This window comes from Xenopus tropicalis, chromosome 7, assembly GCF_000004195.4.
Source record: "Xenopus tropicalis strain Nigerian chromosome 7, UCB_Xtro_10.0, whole genome shotgun sequence".
Classification (NCBI taxonomy): Eukaryota; Metazoa; Chordata; class Amphibia; order Anura; family Pipidae; genus Xenopus; species Xenopus tropicalis.
In genome coordinates, this window is record NC_030683.2 from 82,275,166 (window position 1) to 82,293,010 (window position 17,845).

At 36.9% G+C, this 17,845-nt stretch overlaps 1 protein-coding gene across 3 annotated transcripts; it reads left to right on the forward strand.

Annotated features, from left to right (window-relative positions):
• Nucleotides 1-788: 788 nt before the first annotated feature.
• On the forward strand, nucleotides 789-17,786 carry apoa5 (apolipoprotein A5). 3 transcript variants are annotated; one of them, XM_031904800.1, is made up of 5 exons: nucleotides 789-1,117; nucleotides 8,918-9,032; nucleotides 12,618-12,698; nucleotides 14,163-14,268; nucleotides 15,716-17,786. In XM_031904800.1, exons 1-5 carry the CDS (start codon nucleotides 1,109-1,111, stop codon nucleotides 16,590-16,592), a joined length of 1,188 nt encoding a protein of 395 aa, XP_031760660.1. In that variant the 5' UTR covers nucleotides 789-1,108; the 3' UTR covers nucleotides 16,593-17,786. The 3 variants fall into 3 exon arrangements, with proteins under 3 accessions (XP_031760660.1, XP_031760661.1, NP_001116904.1); XM_031904801.1 differs by lacking the exon at nucleotides 8,918-9,032 and having other exon boundaries at nucleotides 790-1,117; NM_001123432.1 differs by lacking the exon at nucleotides 789-1,117 and having other exon boundaries at nucleotides 8,970-9,032.
• Nucleotides 17,787-17,845: the final 59 nt, after the last annotated feature.

Genomic DNA, 17,845 nt, shown 5'->3' on the forward strand with positions numbered 1-17,845 from the left:
TTTGGCAAACTGTTTTTTTGAGTATTTTAATAAATTAAATGACACTATATCTGCATGGCTTTTGCTTTTGGCTGATGTCATAACGATGGATGGAAGTATTGGAAACTGATGTTGCTACATCTAAAAGACATATTAAGTGCAAAATGCAAAAAAGGAAATCACTCACAATTCAGTAGGTGCAAACAGCTGCCTCCATGCAGGTTTATTGGAATAATCAGTGAGAAGGATACAGACGTTTCGGGAACCTCTCGTTCCCTTTTTGCACCTACTGAATCGTGAGTGATTTCCTTTTTTGTATTTTGCACTTAATATGTTTATAGCCGGAAGCCACGGTTTTAAGGAATACTCACTCCAAGTTAACTTTACTATAGACTCTATTTTTGATAGCACAACTGATTTTTTCTTTTTGCATTACATCTAAAAGACATTGCTCTTGAAAGTATCTACTACCTAAGGGATAATTAACACATCAGTGGTGACCCGTTAACGCACTTTCGCAGGCACAGTTTTAAAGTTAATGTTTTTAAGGTGTCGGCAGGACCTCCAAATAAGTGAATTATTAATTTACTACACTTAGAGGGTGCAGCTTTCCTCTCTGTTTCTTTTCTATTATGCGCTTCTTCCAGCATTTTGTGTTTTTTGGACTTTGCATCTGAGTGTAATAATAACATTGCCCTGCATTAACTCCAAGCTGGTTTGTTATCTTTTCACAGAAATAAAGTTACACATTTCTTGAGCTGAGAAAATACCCTTTTTTATTTTTATTATTAGTCTTTGGGCAGGTGAGTGGGTGCAATCCTGAACAACATGACTGGAGATGCCTCAAATCCAACCAGAACAGAATGAGTCCCAACAGAAAAACAGTGCCTCCTGGGCCCTTCCATAAACCCAACCTGTCTGCTAACAAACAAATACAGTTCCCCAAGCCAATTCACTGGAGACCAGAAAGAAACACCCATGTTTAAAAGCCTAAATTTCTACCAAAATGGAAACAGCAAGTGATTAAACATGGAAGAGAGGACAAATATCTCAAACAGGAGTGAGTGAAGGAGCAAAAAAGACTTGAGTGGAGCAGTGTGGACCAGGAAGAAGGACAGACTGGAGTGGGATGAAGAAGGTGAGAATGAAAAACATACTGAAATGGGCTGTATGGAGCTTGTGAATAAGCAGAACAGGCTGGAGTGGGATGGATTGAACAAAGAGGCAGATCCAACTAGAGTGGGAAGCAAAGGGTGAGGAGGTAGACTGAAGCAGAGAGGCAGGGATGGTAACTAGACCAATGCAGGACTAGGTAGGTGTCAGAAGATGCAAGAACCACGGGCCATTCTTAGTACTCAAGAAATGATGCTCAGGGCAGAGGGTTTAAATAGGGCACACCCAGTTCAAATTGACTTGCGCTAGCCAATAAGGCAGCTAGAAAGTAGTAGACTCAATGAGCAAGGCAACTGATAGGACCAAATTCAGCAGTAACTCAAGTATTATTTACTGCAGCCATTTGTATGGTTAAGTGTAATATAAGTATATTTATAGCAGCAGCATGATAGCTGTTTGTTCCTCCCACAAATAAACTGTATGAATAACAATGGCATGGTTACGTATGTTGCTTCTTGGAAGAAATTTTGCTTATAGCAGTACTGAGTTTCTGGGTGACTCTATCCTATGAGCACTAGTGCTGACATATTTCATATCATCATTCCACTGTTTTAAAGCTTTCAAAAGTTGTATGTTTTGTGACATGATTTTTACACAATAAAACTAAAACCCTTCCCTTCTGCCACTGTAGCCTGTTAGGCTTTCAGATAAGCAGCAGCTTGTAATACCGAATATTTTTATAGGACTGCTAATTTGTTTTGTTTGTGCTTATATAAACCAGCAAATAGATTTGTAGGAGTAGGTCTATAGATCAGTAATATGTGGCTTTGCTTTCAGTTTTAGATTTTGCTCTGTTTAGTGCAAGAAATAACAAAATACATAGATATTTCCTAATTAAACCAAAAAGCAAACCCAAGCCCTATTACCGAACCAATGCTGGAAAATGGGGTATACTGTCTTTTTAAAATTAATTTTAGCAATAAGTGAACCTGTCCCATTTTCTCGAAACTACTTTTTGCGACAATTTTGTACTTTGCGACAAAATTTGTGCGAAGAAATCGTATTATTGCGCCGAGTACGAAAGTTTCGGATTCATTCAAGCTTCAGTATCGTGACTTTCCTTGGGCCAGGTTGAAGCTGCAGAGTGCCATTTAGTCCTATGAGAGGCTTCCAAAATCATGCACAGAAGGATCAAAGCCGGAATCCAAGATCCAGCTGTTTACGATCGTTAAATACGAAAATTTCTTGATTTTCGGATCGCCAATACGATATTATCGTGACTAAACCGCTCAGCGTGCTCATAAATAATGCAAACAACATATTAACGCAAGTATCCTTTTAGTCAATTGTGCGTTAAGTCGCGAAAAATAAGAAGTGATACATTTTTTAACGCTTGCTATAAATAGCGCTTGTTTTATCGCACTTTAGTGAATCAACCCTTATGTTCTTTATCTTTCTTGGATTATAATGGCTACCATAGCACAACCTTTTTGCTTTTATACGAAAAAGAAAGAACTATAAATACAATATATATACATTTATCAGTATCTTTGGTCTACTAAGTTGTGTGACACTCTCTAGCTAGTGTCTGGGCAAATGATGTGCTCTGCATTCTTGTAGTAATGACTTTAATAGTACAGGTATAGTGACATATTTACCCATGCTTGAAAGTGGAAAGTGGAAAGTTTGATGAGATTTTCAGGTATTTCATCAAAACCACCAAATTTGGGAAAGCACTCCTAAGTTTGGAGTAAAAAGACTCCAAAATGCTGTAAATGTATTGAATTTTCAGTAGCTAAAGAAATCTCCAGGGCAATTTATATGCACTAACTTCCTTTTGGGGATTCTAAATGCCAGATATATTAGTTATCCTATGCACAATGTGCATCAAACTGTTCAGTGGACCCTTGGCTTTCATATTTAGGATGTGTTTTGTTGGTACCTAATGTTATGTGGGAGATAAGGTGAGTGAAAGTGGAAGCTTTGACAAGATTTTCAGGTATTTCATCAAAACTGCCAATTATGGGAAAGCATTGCCACTCTGTAGTTTGGAGTAGAAAGACATGGGTTCCCATTTTGAATTTACCAGAATGTATACTTTCCAAAAATAAATATCATTATTTGATAATAATTTCTGCTCCAGACCTCTCTCATGTCACAACTCACCGAAAACCAACCTTTATCTCCTATCACTAGTCTGTCATAAGGCCCTGTGTACCCAAACCTACCTGTACCAGAAGCCTCAATGCTCCAGCTTTTTCTTTCACCCAACCTCCAACATTCCATTCGCTCATAGTGCATAACTTCAAAAGCCTGGCCTATTACCCCAAATTCACTTTTGTACTTTGTAAGCTTGTGATTCCAAGACCCCATGCTCTCTTGAATTATTTTCTTGTGCTTCCTTTTGGGCCCAATGATTAGTGATGGATTGAGCTACTCCAGAGGCCTAGCTCTGCATTTGTGATTGGCTCCTTTGCTTTGGTAGAAGTAGTCAGTAATTCAGGAACACTTTTCCTAGGGCACTCTACCCCAACAAGACCAAAACTTCCCAGATAGCTTATATGAAGCTCTTCACAGTGGTTGAACTTCTGCAGTGCCACAAATTGTGCCCTAAACGCCACCCCGCTCCTCAACCCCTCTCGTTAATTTGTGCCTGACTTAGGCTGGCAACTGTAGTTTTTTTCACAATAATTTTTTTTCTAAATAAAAACTGTATTTAGAAAATTTAAATTTGGGTAATTTTTTTCTACAACAATAAACCTCACAAATTAAAAAATATTAATGTTGACTTATTTATTAGAAGTTCCCAATACAAAAAGCACAAACAAATAAAAATGGGGAACGGATAAGAATATGAAAACTTATGAAATCCTAATTTTTGAAAAAAATTTTGTGCTGACCCTGCCAGCTTTTAGATGGTGTAGATTTGAATTAGTGATTTGCATGGTTTTTACACAATAAATTTGAAAAACGTGTATTTGTGAGTAGTTGTTTAAATATATAATTTTTAGCGCTAAAAAATATGATTCCAAAAAATGTATAAAAGTATTAACACTGGTAAATGGGCCCCCTAGATTGCCACATATTTATGGCATTTCTCTTTATTCTCTATATAAAACACAGGGAGCAGGGGATGTCAAGTTACTGACTCTGGAGTGCTATACTACAACATATAACTATATCTATAAATGTTTACATACTAAAAGCTAATTTAAAAGTGAACTACCCCTTTAATAATTCAGTTACCCAAATATAAGCAGAAAATATGTTTTAATAATCTTCCAAAATTCAATGCTAAAACCTCTGAAACTATATCAGCAATTTATATACTTACTTTAGCTATGCAAAATATTTTGAGTTTTGGATTAAGTGAGAATGTTTATTAGTTTTATATAGTCCTTTTTGGTGTTTTTTAAAATGAATCACATGGGGTGTATGCTAAAGAGAGGATAGTAAGCAGTAGGGGCTGGGAAAATTAAGGAAGAAACAGTATCTGACAATTGAGAGGGAGAGTGAAGGTGGAAGACAAGGCAAGGAGAGTGACTGAGAAAAACACAAGACAATGTGGCAATCTGGGGTGAATAAACAAAAATGATCAGGGCCAATCCTTTGTGGAGAGTACAGATCCTTCAGGCTAGTACTTTTCCAAATGTCAGCAAGTCATGTCTTTAACTGAGCATATACCATCATTATTGGGTGGGTAATTGCTGTGTCAGTTGTTTAGTTTACATTACTAGGGAGTTCATATCAGGAAGACTTACAAAGTATTGCTAGATACCTCTATTAACCTGCTAAGTATATGAAAGAGGAAGATAAAAAAGAGCACCAGGTGGGAGCTATAATTATTTAACAACATATCTATAAGACAAAACAAAAAGCATAAACATTATAACAAAGATGCAACTACACAATGCCACAATGTGCTTGTCTCCACAATGGCTCACCTCCTAATTACCTATCCCTGCTTCCTCCTCTTGTTTAATTACTCCACTTACCCTGTTCTATGCTCGTCTTTATTTGATCATAAACATCTTTTTTTCTATTCACCTTTATAAACCAATATGGGCTGTAATAGCATGCTGTAGAAATAATTGTGATTTTTTTAAGCTCTATTAAAAATATCATGTCAGAATTCACTACTGTTTTTTGTTTATTAAACACAAACTTTCTATGTCTTTGTGCCTTTTCTTGCATATTTTTTGTATGTATTGCATAAAGGACAGTCTTAATTATAGAAAATAGTATATTGCTGCTGTTTTATTTTCCAAATCAATCAAATAAAAAATGGCTTCAGTTTTGCCCCACATGCACCTGCCAGAAGCAATATAATGTCAGTGGACAGCTTGTGGGTGGCGTAAGAGGCAACTCGTACATGTGCACTTGTAATAAGGAAAGGGAAATTAAGAATGTGCTTAATGTGGCAACCCAGACCACAGACTTCATGCTGGTGGGGGCACAGATTGCAACCCTTGCCTTGTAGGCCAGAGCTCCTTGGCCTGACTGTACAAAGCATTAAGAACATATTTCTGTAATCCAAAGACATAGAGCAAGCAGTAGGGGATCCTTTTCTTAAATTCTTTTAATTTATCAATACAATTAATTACCTGTAATCAATTACTGAATAAACATATGAATTCCGAGTACAATTTGCAAAAATTCACTTTAAATACGAAAATTTATGATGTGCGTTAATTTTTGTGAAAAGTCGCGTCATGCTTGGACGAAAATATTGTGGTACGATCCGAAAGTTACGCAATTTTCGTATCTGAATGATCGTAGATGGCGCGAAAACCTTTCTGTCTTTGAACCTTTAGTACATGATTTTGGAAGCCTCCCATAGGACTCAATGGCACTCTGCAGCTCCAACCTAGCTCAAGGAAAGTCACAATACCAAAGCTTAAATGAATCCGAAACTTTTGTACTTGTTGTGACAAATATGATTTTGTTGCACAAATTGTTGCAAAATCCGAAAATGTTGTGCAAATTAACGAAAATATTGCAGAAAATAGGCAAAAGCTGTAAACTTTAGAAAAAATACAAATTTTTTGTAATCGGACCTGTCGTACTTTAATGAATGTGCCCCTATGTTTATTAATAAAAAAAAATATCACGTTTGCATAATAACAAGTGAAATTTTAGCACACCTGTTCATTTCTAGGAATTTTCAGATCCATAAAAAAGATTCAGGCCATAAGATAATATGGTTGTCTTAAAAAATCTTTTTTTTATAATGATTAAGTTTTATTGTTCTAACTAACAAAGTTCAGCATTTTACTTCTTTGGTGACATTCTGAAGGTCCAAAATTCAAAAGAAATGTTAAGAGAGTGGCTGACAAAGCAAAGGTAATCTGCACTTGGCAATAAATCACATATGACGTTGCTCATTAGCTGTGTTAAGGAAAAAAATTGAAAGGAAAATGTAATCTTTCCTATTTTTTATTTATATTCCGATTATAAGCAAGAACGAACAAGCCTTTGCTCCAAAACATTACATTGATTAGATATTTTGAATATATAGGAAAAAATACACAATATAAAATATGGACGGCAAAAGTTTTCGACTAAGATCTGAAGTTGGTGGATTTTTGCAGACAAGGTATTGGATAAACAGAGAGAGGTCTGGGGCTTCATACATTTTGCCCAAAGACCCGCATATCACTGCTCCAAAAAAACACAAACGCTACCTTCTTAAATTAGGGCTTGTCGAATATTTCGCTGGTAAAACTTGATGGCAATGCTATTGCTAGCTCATATTCACAGAAAAGATAACAGAATAAAGTGCAATTAAGCTCTTCTCCATTTGAATACAACACTGCCCCAGATGCAAATGCAAAAAGTACTCGAGGTCCAAAACTTGCCTGAGTGGTAATACACAGAGCACTTGCATCTGGGGCAATGGTTGTGCTCTGCAAGGGTGTTGGCAGCCCCTGACACTCCCTAGACTGCATGTCTGGCTAAGGTAAAAAAAAAAAACAAAGAGAGAATTAAAAAGAGAGCTGCTTAGCCAAATAACCAGTCTAAACTGCTAATAACTATTAAAAGCAGAAATTATGAAAAAAGTGAGGCTTTTTCTGCATTAATTTTCTTGATAAACTTAAATACCCAATCATTGTAGCTTTTTTAGCCAGTGCATTAATGCTGTAGACTTTGGCCTGAACACGAATATTTCTGTATTGTTGGAACATAAGAATTGCCCGTTGTACTGTTGATCTAATAGACTTCTACAGACAGGATGAAAACACATCGATAACAGAGGGCACAGACTCCCACATGCTGTCAACTTTAACCTATTTAAATGTGTTTGTACACAACACAGCAAGTTATCATCTCATAAACACATGTAATGTTCCAGTTCATGCTCCTAATGCAGGCCTGATTAGATTTTAACACTTACTTACACAATGCATCTTCCATACATGTGCTCCATAAGCAGACTTACAGCAGCCACCTTTGGTTTCATGTCTATTCCAGTTCCTGCCATATATTAATTGCAGAAAAATCTAATGTTCCCACCAATATTGCCAATCATAAAATAAAGTGAAACAAGGAGGGAGCTAGGCAAGAAAACATCATACAATGCAGGTTGTTACCACAAGAATTTCTGTGTCATAGAGACTGTGCACCTGGATACTAGCAAGCAAGATCTACAACTAGTTAAATATGAATATTGCTAGGAAGTCTCCAATGAGCAGCACCTGGTGGTTAATGCAGTAGATTTTGAGACATACCGGTATGAGTTTTAATATGAACAGCACATCTAGAGTCTCACGTGGGACCAAGGAGTATAGAGAAACCATTAGGTCTCTATCAAGGTTTCCTGTTGTGCCAAGTAATGCTAAGCTACACTACTTGTTGCAGGATAATTGCTTGGAACAAAAACATGAATCACGTGAACCAAGCAGCCTGCAGCCTGTCTCCCTAGTCTATTGGGAAGGCAAGATAGGATGTTTACTACAGATCAAGAGTCCAAAACTACAAAAAAATGGTATTGGTGACATGTAGCAGTGCCCTTTGTAGACCTATATGGCCTATGCTATGTAATTATATTAAAGTATCCATACAAGGTAAGGAATATCCAATCCTTCCCATACCTACCCTATATAGTTATGCAATAAATCACAGGTTGTAACAGACTCAATACATTGTATATACTGTGGACACCAAGGAATAACACAATACAGATTTCTGATCTTTTATCCAGAAATCCATTATTTTGGATGGCAAAGTAATTTCACAAAGTATACTAGTAATAAATCCTACTTAAATGTTTTAAGTAACCATAAGAATTAGTGCTCAATATTATGGAAACAGCTCAGGGTCAATGTTCTGTATAACAGATCCAATACCTGTATTTTTCTGCATTGAAGCTGCATAGGAAACAGTGACCCCAATCCTCTTCAAATTAAAATGTAAAGAAATGCACTGTACAATAGGTTGCTGCCTAGATACCAGTTGCATTTATCATATTGAGCAGATGCTGTAGTTCAGACCATGAAGCCCAACTTCCACAACATTCATTCATTGTGAGAACTATTTTAGAAGATGTATAACCATTGCCATCTCCAGCCTCAGACCTTAACAACAGAGCCTACATTATAGGAATGACTGAAAATGTTGAAATCTTTGTTGCTGAACAAGATGGGTTAATTCATTGTGCCTCCTTGTGGTGATATCACAGCCGTTACCTTAACAGAAATATCTGTCAGCATGTGTGTCTCCCACAAGGTCAGGTGCACTGACGACACTCAGTGAAGTGCAATTCGCCCACCCCGTACAGAGGGTGTCACCATAAACCTTTTTCAAGCAATCTATAAAATGTGAGCAGGGTTTCCACACAGGAATGAGCCTCAGAGTGACCAAAGGACAACAGGGAAGTACTGTGTTATACGCTATCTGCTGTCAACAACATCAAGGGCAGAATCTCATTTACTATTATATAGGTAAGTTATTGCAATACCCATACACTCTTGTACACGACCATCACATCCTCAGGCATACATTATATTGTGTTCAGATTTATCAAAATAGAACATTAATAGACACATTTATATAATTATATGCATTATGACATATGGAGTGGGATCTATTACAGGTATGGGACTTGTTATCCAGAATGTTCAGGACCTGGGGTTTTCAGGTTAAGGGGTATTTCTGTAATTTTGATCTCCATGCCTTAAAAACTGCCAAAAAAATATTTAAACACTTTTTAAACCCAAAATGGTTAAACCCAATAGGATTGTTCTGTCTCCCAGTACAAAGTACTGTTTTATTATTACAGGTAGGGGACCTGTTATCCAGAATGCCCAGGACCTGGGGTTTTCCGGATAAGGGGTCTTTCCATAATTTGGATCTCCTACTTTAAGTCTGCTAATAAAATTATTTAAACAGTAATTAAACCCAATAGGATTGTTTTGGCTCCAATAAGGATTAATTATATCTTAGTTGGGATCAAGTACAAGGTACTGCTTTATTATTACAGAGAAAAAGGAAACCATTTTTAAAAATGTGAATTATTTGATTAAAATGGAGTCTATGGGGGACTGCCTTTACGTAATTCTGAACTTTCTGGATAATGGGTTTCCAGATAAGGGGTCTGATACATGTACAGAGAGAAACAAAATAATTTTTCAATATTAGAATTATTTGCGTACAATGCACTCTATGGGAGGTGGCCTTCCTGTAATTTGAAGCTTTCTGCATAACTGGTTTGCAGATGATAGGTCCCATACTTGCATCTGAAACCCTATTATCAAGAAAGCTCTAAAATAGGGGACTGCCATTTTCCAAGCAAACAGATCTTATTTTTGAATGATTTCCTTTTTTCTCTGTAATAATAAAACAGTACATTGTACTTTGAATTCCATGTTGGTTACAAAACATTTCTATAGTGTTCCACATTATGGAAAGATCTTTTTTCTGGAAAGTCCCAGGTCCAAGAATTTAAGATAATTAATCCCACATCTCTAAAATATTATTAGTTGTTTAACAATATTTCCTTTTAATATTTATTTTGCTTTTTGGCTGCAGATTCTTAAAGTGTTTGGGTGCCACGGTAAACCCAATTTCCCCTACCTCTAACTAGAGCCAGTTTTATAGACATAGGAATAGGGTACCACAGATAAAGCCTGCTACAGAAGTGATGTATAAAATTCCTAGGCTTTCTACTGCTGGCAAATATACTGAGTTCAATGTATTATCCCATTTTTGCAAGCGATTCTATCTCCAAAGAAATACTAATTATTACACATACATGTGTATAAATCTGAAAAGAATAACTTGCGTTCAAGAAAAACAGCTCTGTTCAGTTATATACACTCACGTCACTGGGCATCTTTTTATTTCCTAGAAAGGCATGGTACACCCACTCACAGTCATATCTGCAAACTTATGTAACTGTTCATGTGCACTTTTACACGTACACATTACCTTGCTCATATCTTATCACTGACTCCCAGGCACATATTACTTGTAGAATTTTGCAGACCATAAATCAGTGATTCCAGTGGCTCATGAGCAACATATTGGCCACCACCCCTTTTGATTTTGCTTCCAGTGGCCTAAAAGTAAGTGTCCATTTTTACATTTCTGGCTTGGAGACAAGCTTTAGAAGCCTAGAGACCATTTTACTCCAAGCAGAGCCTCCTATGGGCTAGCAGTCCATGTGAGGCTATCACATTTTGGCACCCCCAAAGAACTTTTTTTCATGCTTGTGTGGCTCACCAACACTTTTTATATCTAAGTGTGGCTTACAAGTTAAAAAGGTTGGGGATCCCTGTCAAAAATAAATACCATACACCTACCTGTAAAATCTCTCGCATACAGGAGTCTGCAAGTACAATATTTGAAGGGTCTCAAGCCTTTGCTCCTTAGCCACAGAATACAGAAGCCCACAGTGAAAAAGCTCCTTGCAGCAGCAGAGTATGAGCCTATTTAATTCAATTGTTTAATTCACTTTTTGTTTGTGATTTTGCCTCTAAACAATAGATGGCAGTAAAACATGTCAGCGGCAAGCCAAATATAACCCCCCACAAGATAAAAATGCCATTCTTTCATGTCATAATCACGTGTGAAGCAAGTATATAACTACAATATTTCAAGGATCTAGACACTCTACACGCTCTTCTCACTAAAGCACTTTAACAAACTTTTTCTGCAGTTACTGGCAACACACAACAAATATTACATAAATAAATACAAATAATGTAATATGTGAAAGATAAACCAGTTGTAATTTTGCCTGTGACCAGCAGATAGCAGTCTAAACATATACTTGAGTGCTTATATTTTTTAATTCAGAACTTTTCAGCTTTTGTGAAGTATAGGCCCATTTTTCATAGACTCACATAAGTAAGATGGTTTGTTTTCCTTCTTGCTTTTCTTGTCATGTGTGCAATTTAGGCTACGATTTTCAACTACTAATCTATGTTCTTTCGTATTTGCCATTTATTTAGTATGTTCTTTCCCAAAAATGCCTGCATGGGCACTATACTGTGCTGCTATATGTATGCATGTCTTTAAGAGGCAGACAGCCTTTACACGAGTAGGGTACATCATTTTGCCATTCCTTTTTTAACAATCCTGGTGGAGAAATTAGTCAGCACTCAACCCCTAATTCACTTTCTCTATATCAGTTTCTTGTAAGTTACCCCTTTTTCTCCTATGTTCCTCGATCCCTACATGGTTTGGCAGTATTTCTTATTCTGAGTCTAAAATCTGACTCTTAGGGGCTGATTTACTTACCCACGAACGGGTCGAATGGAGTCCGATTGCGTTTTTTTCGTAATGATCGGTACTTTGCGATTTTTTCGTATGTTTTGCGATTTTTTCGGATTCTTTACGAATTTTTCGGATCCAATACGATTTTTGCGTAAAAACGCGAGTTTTTCGTATCCATTACGAAAGTTGCGTAAAAAGTTGCCCATTTTGCGTAGCGTTAAAACTTACGCGAAAAGTTGCGCATTTTTCGCGTAAGTTTTAACGCTACGCAAAATGCGCAACTTTTTACGCAACTTTCGTAATGGATACGAAAAACTCGCGTTTTTACGCAAAAATCGTATTGGATCCGAAAAATTCGTACAGAATCCGAAAAAATCGCAAAACATACGAAAAAGTCGCAAAATATTCGTTTTCAAGTCGGAACTTTTCCAATTCGGGTCGGATTCGTGGGTTAGTAAATCAGCCCCTTAGTAAACAGGAGATGCCTGAACCCCATGTAGTCATCCCCTGGAGCAACAATAAATGGATTTTTCCCTGTGGTGATATTTAACATGTAAGCATTTGTCTTCATTTAAATTAATTTTGTCAACACAATATCCAACAGGCTGTATTGTGTCAACATCCTAGCTAGCATTCACATATCTGCATATGAATACATGCAAAGTGAGTTTGCATACCACACAAACTGTAATAAAACTGATTTCCCCAAATTTATACAAAAACATGTGCATTCCTTACTTATTTTAAGCACATTTGACAGACTAAAACCTAACCACTTAGTAATTACTTGCTAATTTCAACTGTTTCAGGCCCTGAACATCTTTGTCCATCTAACATCAGGATGGCGCAAACAAGTTGGCTGTACCTGGTGCTCCTTGTGACTCTAACAGGTAAGTATAGGAAAATAAAAATGACCTCTCTACAGCTATAAATATGACTAAATCGGCCTTTTATAATAGTGACTCTAAATAAACATTTGGTAATGTGAATCCTAGTAGTCACAATGCTCATGCACAACCCAATTTTGCCACCATATGGAGCTTTGCTTAATCTGTCTACCTACATGATGTGATCACATTGGCAGGCTTTGCAGACCTGTTGATGATTTCCAAGCCAAATTTTTCTACTAGCTTGATTCCTATCTAAACAAACCCAGATCCCATGTTAATCAAGTATGGTAAAATATGCTGCTGACTTGGTAGAGAGATTCCAAGCTTACAGCTGAAATCTTCCACAAATATTCCAAACATAAATCTGGGAAAAATATGTCTAACTGCATTCCAGCTGTTGCTGGCGTTTAACAAGTGAAGACTAACCAGTATGTAGGTGTGATCTTTTGGAATGGAACCCTGTGAAGCATGGTGATTATGGAAATGCACCCACCTGTGAGGCATGGCACCCAAGGACATGCTCTTTTTACCCACACTAAAACTAGTCATGTGGGCTAGTGCCCACAGTATAAAACAACATCAGGGTAAAAGAATTACCTTTCAAAAAGCACTGGGTTACAAAATATTCTCTTATTGCAAAACAAATGTCCTGAATAGAAAGCCACTCTGGGTAAGAGAGTATTAAAAACCAGCAGACCCCCTTGAGCACCCCAGTATTGTTACTCTTGAGCCACAGTTAAATGTAAAAAAAACTTGGGGAGCAACAAATCAATATAAAAGTTCATGGGGGGTGCGATTGGCTATTTGGTAGCCTCTATGCAGAGGATGCTTTGTTTGGCAGTACATCTTGTTTTTATTCAACTAAAACATGCCAAGCCAGAAATCCAAAAATACCCACCTGCTTTGGGGACACTGGGAGCATCATCCAAGGATGGGGAGTTGGGGAGCAACATGTTGCACACAAGACACTAATTGGTGAAATGTGTACTTGATAAGGCATGATTGATATCCTAAAAAGAATCATATTTTTATATTTATTGATAGTGTTCATAGTGTTCTATAAGAATAAATCTGGTGACTTAATTAATGAGATAGAGGGCAGCTTCTGACCTAGGTCTCCATTTATGTGCAATAGAATGTGCCAAAATGAAATACCTGTGGAGGAAAAGTACCAGGTAGCACCTTTGTACTTCTACTACAGTATACACCATCTGATACTGTGTATGTAATAGTATGTAAAGTTCAAATCATAAAACTGAATATAAAATTATGTAAATAAAGATTTCTGTTTGAAAGATAATGACTAGAAGCTTGCTGACAATATTCAGTGGGGGTATTTATCTCTCATTGGAACTACCTTCATACATTCTCATTGCATAAAATAGTAGTTACTGCTTACCAATAAATTTAAGTCCCATTCAATACACAGAATGACAGTTTTACTTAATTGAACCATATTTACAGGCTCCAAGGCTGACAATACCCGTAGTGGCTTCTGGGAATACCTAAGCCAGCTGACCAGCGACAAGGACAGATGGGACCCACAGCAGCAGACAGCACAAGAGATAAAGTAAGTCAGAAAAACCCCCCACAAAAGGGGGATTGTAATAAAATCGCAAGCAATGTGTAAAATGGTGTTTATACAAAGGTCAGATCCAGGTGCCTTATGCCCATGTGACTCTAGTTAAGAACTGCCCTTAGTAATCTTACTATTGTGAAACACAGAAGTGATTCAGATAGCATTAGGATTTGTAGTTGTACAAGAGCTGGATAGTTACGTTTGTGAACCTTTATCAACAATGATGAGTATAGTCAGTTAGCGTTTTTTAAGGAAAAGCAGCCCCCTTAAAATATCTTAGCCATTTTTTGTGACGTTCAATGGGCAGCCAAGCACCTGATAGCTCTCAGTGACAGTTGTTTACACATTGAGGCTCTCCGAGATGAGACTTGAGAAACTAATAGTAAGTTTACTGCAATGCAAATTGTTTGTGGGTAAAAAACATTGTGAATTATGCCAAAGGTTTGCGCAGAGCACTTAACCCATATATTACCCTTCAAATGTTTGAGTAGTTAAAGGGTTAGTTCACCTTCAAGTTAACTTTTAGAATGTTAGATATGTTAGCATAGGGGTCACTGACCCTGGCAGCCCATAAACTATTGTTCTGTGTTCAAAACTTCTTCTATTCATATTCTAGTCTTTAATTTATCAGATCCCAGTTATATATTATATATTACATATAATAAACTGACATGGTCATTGATTATATCAGCCCTAGTATGTGGTAACTAGCTAAACATGTTAGAGTGGTCAGAAATCTCGACTTGTGGTAGATCTGGGCATATGTGGATAATTATTGCACCCTCTCTGCTTCTGCAAAATTCATGCAGCTTGGTGATGTTGCTTTCACCAAATCCCAGCCATGTATGTGGATCTAAAATAATATTTTATGGGCATGCATGCACTATTGATCCTGCATTTCGCTTCTGAAAAAATTGCATGTGAGCACCCCCCAGATGCTTTTGTCCCAGACTGGGCATGTTGGTATGAAACCTTTTTTTGAATTTGACCAGAGAGGAACAGGGAGAGATCTCTAATGAGTACTGAGTAAACCATATAGCCATAAAGCCATATAATCCACATGTTATAGTAGACTTTTAACAAGTTTGCTCAGAGTAATCTTATGTGGCACACAGTTACAAGTGTGCAAGATTGTGGTGAGCACCTGTGATGTTATTGGTCTTGCTGATGCTCACTGCAAATAGTTAAAATGCTCTGTTGTGTTTGATGGCCTGGGATTCATTTTTCATCCCATTCCCCTAATTAAACAACAACAACATCTCTTTTTGGCTACAATGATATGTTGCTAGGAAATTTCTACTAAAGAGAATGACAGCCAACAATATTTATATGTCAATAAATTAAATGTTAATCTATATCATGTGTAGGATATATTTTAAAAGTAAGAGAACTGAATCTTTCCTGTGTTAATATGTCAGTTTCTCTCTTTTCCCCTTAGCACTCTTAAGGGTAGTTTCCAGAATGGAGTTAATTATGTTGGCAAGTTCCTAAGACCACTGAAGAATGGTTTTCAGCAACGCTTGTATCAGGATACCGATGGCCTTCAAAGACTTATTCGCAGAGAATTACAAGAGCTTCGCAGAAAGATATACCCATACATGGATGAGGCACACCAGAAAATCAGCAAAAATCTGGAGCAGTTACAAAGTCGCTTACTACCATACACAAGTGAATTAAAAGACCAGGTGGAATGGGGAGCACAGGAGTTGCACCTTCAACTCAGGCCATATCAAGATGATCTGAAAAACTGGAAAATGGATAAACTAGCTGAAAATTTCCAAGACCGCATTATTCTTCATACAGGAAGAGTTAAGGAAGTTTTTTATCCACTTACTGAACGATTAGTGAAAGAGATCCATCATGCTACAGAAGAATTACATTTAAATCTTTTACCCCATACACAAACAAACCAGGAGAAGCTAAGCCAACAGGTGCAGGAACTATCTCAAAAACTTACTAGGAATGCCAGGGATCTTCATGAGAAAATCCATAAGAATCTGGATGAGCTAAAGCAGCAGTTGGTGTCTTACCCTTATCAGGTAAAAGAACAATTCCCTAACAGACACAGTGGAGAACATGTAGCCCCTTATGTGGATGAGATGGCTGCTCAGGTACAGAAAGAGGTGGAGGAATTCCAAAAAAGCACTAAGATGCAGATAGAGAACTTTACAAGGACCATCAATAGAGAGGCTGAGGAGATACAAAACAAGTTATCCCCTGCATCTTGGGACTTTCAAGACAGTGTTGGCTCTGTAGAAGATGTGCAAGAAAAACTGGATTCTTTGTGGAAGGACATAGCCCAGAGTCTGGACTAATAATAGGGCTTGGAAGTGATAAAAATGCACCAAACATTTATGAGACCACAGTAAATTCAAGGCATTCGCTTCAGCTACAGTATCACTAAGCAATTACGCTCAGTGGTCAAAGTGTAATGGTACCTATTGGTACAAAATAGCTCAAGGTTTTGTTTACAAATCAGGGACATTCCAATTTTATAATTCAGAGAGCTAAACACCACTGTATTTTTTATTTGAATTCATCCACATTTCTAATGGGATTAGGCTTAAAGCATTCTGTTTTATATTTATAAAATTGTTTATATTGTATAGTGTAATAAACTGTTTTTGTAAAGCCCCTGGAGTGTAATGTACACAATGTAGAAATGTTGCCACCTTTTTCTGGAAAAAAACATAATAACCTTCCTATATGTTTGTCTTCCATCCCTAACAGTGGCATCAAGCATTATTTTTATGGGCCAAGGCAGTAAAATATTAGCCAGGTGGCAACTATAAATGCAGATGCAGGATATGTTACCAATCTGGAATTAGCCTAGAGTCAATACTTGCTCAAAATGAGTATAGGCATGTGTATATATAGCTGTATATTCATATACATGTGAAATTGATGTTTTACTGTATATATGATGTAACCATAGTAGCTATGACAAAGAAGGTGTTTGATACCAAGTGGTATTGGTCAAAAAGTCCGAGTATCTGCAGTGGATTACTTCCCATTGACATTAATGGTAAAACAGGCTGAGTGTCCTCTACTGGTGAGTTACCTGTGGTACTCACTAGTCATGTCAGTGGGAAGCTATTTGCAATGGGAAGAAGGCACCTTCATAATGTATATAAGTAGAAGTGCCTATGTGCCACTGCAGCCTATGTGCTATTACAGGTTTGCAGTTTGTAAAGCATAAATGTACACAGTCAAATGAAGTGATTTTTAGGTAGCAGAGAAGGACTGTTTCAGAAATTATAATGTGGAAACATGTTGAAAACTTAAGTGTTATGATATATTGGCCATAAACAATAATGCTTTTTTTGCTAATTATACATTTTAAGAAATATGTCTGGACGACCATTACCACTAAAACTAAAAAAAAAAAAATGTGCGATATTCCATGTTCTAAAGTAGCACTATGTAAAGTGTAAAAGCAGTACCAATTGCTATATTTCCCAGAAATATGTATGTATGTTAGTACACCATTATAAATGTTTCTAATATAATAAGCATTGCTGATTATTTACAGCCAATGAGCCACAACCTTCTAACACAATGTTTAAAA